At 45.6% G+C, this 3911-nt stretch overlaps 1 protein-coding gene across 2 annotated transcripts in view; it reads right to left on the bottom strand.

Moving 5' to 3' along the window:
• The window catches only part of TMEM269 (transmembrane protein 269), a 23573-nt gene extending 19714 nt beyond the window's left edge, over window positions 1-3859 (bottom strand). Inside the window, exon 1 of one of the 2 annotated variants that reach the window (XM_006023222.3) lies at window positions 1704-3859. In XM_006023222.3, coding sequence (XP_006023284.1) covers window positions 1704-1728 — 25 coding nt within the window. In that variant the 5' untranslated portion in view covers window positions 1729-3859. The remainder of the gene's footprint in view (window positions 1-1703) is intronic. The other variant, XM_025203697.1, reaches the window with a different exon arrangement.
• Window positions 3860-3911: the final 52 nt, after the last annotated feature.

The raw sequence follows: 3911 nt of genomic DNA, 5'->3' as shown, positions 1-3911 counted from the left end.
CTGTCTGTCACCAATTGTTTCTGCCCGTTTAGCAGGGGTCCTATTCCTCCCTGGGCCTTCCTTTTACTCCCTATATATCTAAAAATCAATTTCTTGTTGTCTTTTACTTGGGTTGCCATCCTCAGCTCCATGGTAGTTTTGGCCCGTCTAACTGCCTCTCTACAAGCACGAGCAGAGGAGGTATATTCGTCTTTGGTGATCTCTCCCTGTTTCCACTTTTTATGTGCTCCCCTTTTGTCCCTTAGGCTGCCCTGGATTTCTCTGGTCAGCCAGGGAAGCCTCCTGGCCCCTTTCCCTCTTTTTCCTCGCATCGGGATCATCTCACTTTGTGCCCGAAGGATCGTTTCCTTAAGGCACAGCCACCCTTCTTGGGCTCCCATCACTTCAAAACTCCTACTCTGCAGTGCGTCCTTGACTAATCGCCTGAGTTCATTGAAATCAGCTTTGCTAAAGTCTAGCACTTTCACCCTACTAGTTACCTTACCCACCCGACGTCTTACGGTGAATTCTATATTCTAAATGCAGGAAATGTCTTAAGATGGGAGCTTTTGAGTGTTAGGGTGTTATAGAAGTCACATTTAATTTTTCCAGTGATGCATTGAAAAGGACAACTTCTTGCCAAATTTATTATGCAAGCTGTGTATCAAATACATAAAGAAACCCACCAGAAAGTAATGGATTGTTAACACAACTGTTAAATCTTACAGTTTATTTTGTATAACTGCTCGTGTGATGAAAATCTGTAAGGCCAAGTTTTGCCCAAAGGCAGAATGTTCCTTTATACTTTGACTGAGGAAGCTGTGGAGGAACTGAAGCCACCAAAGGAAAAAGAGGTGCAGAAAACAACTCCTTTCTAGGATCCTTTCCTCCCTAAAGAACCCCTATGCTTTTGCAGTTGGGACTCTGACAGGATAGTGTTAGGAAATGACGAGTCAATGAACATGGCACGTTCCTCTTTGGGTCTGCAGAAATCCAAAAGGTAAAATATGTGAAGAAGGGGAAGACACAGTGGGGACTGAGCTGTTGGTAGAGGGAAAACAGGGAGTCTCTCAATGCCAGGATCAGCAAAGTTACAGTCTGGTATCTCTGCAGAATGTCCAGGCCACAGCTCCTCCCCTAAGTCCTAAGAATGCAACTGGTTAAAAATGATTCTTTACAGTAAGGGTTGCCTTCTTTATGGTAAGGATAGCCAGAATCTGGAACGGGCTTCCAAGGGAGGTGGTGCTCTCCCCTACCGTGGGGGTCTTTAAGAGGAGACTGGACAAGCACCTGGCTGGGGTCATCTGACCCCAGCGCTCCTTCCTGCCCAGGGCAGGGGGTTGGACTCTATGACCTACTGAGGTTCCTTCTGACCCTAATATCTATGAATCTATAATATAAGCTGGTTGGAAAACTTCCGCAAATGTCCCCATTTTCCAACCCATTCCAACAACTCAGGAGCAAGTTTCTTCTTTAAGTGTTCAGATTCTAAAACTTGACTTTCCCTCTTGCTCATTTGCACAATAGCAATAGCAAACCTTTGGCAAGTAAAAATCTGTGCATGATAAATGGCACATTTATTCTGTGCTTCTTCCCTGGTCCCCAGTTTGGATGGTTGCTGGTTTGTTTGTTTGTTTCATTTTTTTAAATGGAAACAGAGTTGGATGAGTAAAGAAGTAGGGAGAAAGTAGCAAGACATGCTCAACATTGGAACCACTACTCACCAGAAGGGGGCGACAACATCCACATCTTTGCTGGATTTAAGCGGCAGTGGTGCTCTTCTGCTACTGAGGACTGATAAACACATTTATAGGAAGATTAGCTCATGCTCACAGTACCTATTCCCACCGCTTAAACTGCTCACCTAGATTACAAAATACATGGCATAAGAGGCCAGCTGACCGGGAAAGGTTCCGACTCAACCGAAATAAACCCATTTCGTATACCACCTTATCATCTGTCATGGTATTTAAAGTTTTTATCTCCACATTTGCACACCCAGCTGCTCGCCCACCAAATTCTGCTGCACATGGACAGCTCCTCTCAGTTGGGGGGAGGGATGTGTGGCTAGGTGGAAAACCACACTACCCTAATGATAGCCAGATATTTTCAAATTTAGACTCCAGGGAAATTTGAACAGACAGAAACTTCCTTGGTATTTACATCTCAGAGCACACTGAATTTATGAAATCCCACACCTCGTCTGTTATAGCTCCAAGGTTTCAGAGGTGCAATGTGAAGATATCATGAATACTTGGAAAGTACAAACCTGCAAGGAAGAGCTAGCTGTGCCCGCAGCACAAAGATCCTATTACTCTTTGCTTCCATTAAGGGCGAAGAGAACGTGTACAACCAATTTGTCCCATGCCTCTGAATGATCAGAGGAGTACGCTGGAAGTGGACCAGACTGCTAAGATCTGTACTCTCTCTCTTTGTTTTTTCTTTTGGAGGGGGGATGAGGGAGGGGAAAGTAACTGGGATCCCTTCTCCCCTCCACTGTGATGCCAACCAGTGGCGGAAGGTGGTGGCAACTTATGAGGTAGACAGGTCTCCAGACATGCACATTTGGGAACAGCAGGGTATCAGGTCGAAGGTCAAAAGAGCCACAGATGCTGAGGACAGAAAGCTAGTTTGAGGGCTCTTCATAAACTTAGAAGGAAGGGGGTGCTGGGATTTGGAGAAGAGGGTGCTCACCGCCTTTGGTAAGCGATCCCCACCCCTTTTGCATTTTTATTTTAAACTGCTTGCCCTTGTTCCCCTGCTACCTCCAAGTTCCATCGCTCCTCTTTCAAGTAAAATTGGGAAGGGAGGGGGGATTATACACACACTTGTTTTTTTCTTTTAAACTGGGGGGGGCACATTCCTTTGGCAGCCTGAAAGCAATTTAATCCATCCACAGGAGCGCTACCTCCTTCGTAAAATACACCTAAAAAACACAGCAGCCTTACAAGATCAAGTCATTCAAGTGGTGTTCTTCTGCAGTGGGAGCAGAGCCCATGGCAATAACGCAAAGAGGTAAAAGGTCTTTCATGTCAGATATCTAAAGAATCTACGTAATTTATTTTGCAAGGCGCTCCAGACAGCTCTTATGATTTACTGCACTTTGACCTTGACAGTATGAGAAATCTCCATGCAATTCTCTATCCCACTAACGGGAAAGAGGAACTAGCTGCTTAGAGTGTGCTCATACCATCTTAATTCACCAGAGCTAACATATGTTTACATCTTAGTTAAGGGTAGGTTCAAGCCGAACAGCAAACCTAGCAGGAACAGCACCAATGTTATGAACCCACGCTTCCCTGGAAAGGCACCCGGCCATGGAAGACCATTAGCAATTAGGTAAGCAGCTGTAGTCTGCCTGCCAAAATACCAGGACAAAGTCGGAAATTGCCACATCTAGTTTGCGCTTTGCAGAAAAAACGAGGAAAAGGTCTGCAGCTGACTGGGCTGTACCAGGTACCTGCGCGTGCAGACGCCATCTGCCTGCTAGGAGAGGAAGTGGAAATGGTACAAAACGAATACAGAGATCACTGAGCCAAGCACCAACAAATCCGGGCTTGCGATCAGTGTCAACAAGACTGTGTGATCATATCCCGGAAGAAATGCGGTAGAGACCTTGAAATATTCAGGAACGATCACTGAGGACAATCAAATACCGGAAGAAATCGAGGCAAGAATTTAAGAGTGCTAGTATATGCCTGCTGGGCCTGGATAAAATAATGGCATCAAGGCAGATCTCAAGAAACCTTAAAATGCATCGTTACAGTTCAACTGGCCAGCCTGTCCTGTTATGTAGACGTGAATCCTGGACGCTGAAAAAGTCACATGGAAAAAGGCTGCAAATGCCTGAAAACAGCGTGCTAAGGAGAATGTCGGTGCAGGAGAAGGAGAAGTAGGGAGAAGAAACAGCCGGGAGCCTGTGGCCCTTTACA

The sequence above is a fragment of the Alligator sinensis genome, unplaced genomic scaffold (genome assembly GCF_000455745.1).
Source record: "Alligator sinensis unplaced genomic scaffold, ASM45574v1 scaffold512_1, whole genome shotgun sequence".
NCBI classification, from domain to species: Eukaryota; Metazoa; Chordata; order Crocodylia; family Alligatoridae; genus Alligator; species Alligator sinensis.
Note: the sequence above shows the minus strand (reverse complement) of the source record. Positions and strands in the feature narration are given on the sequence as shown.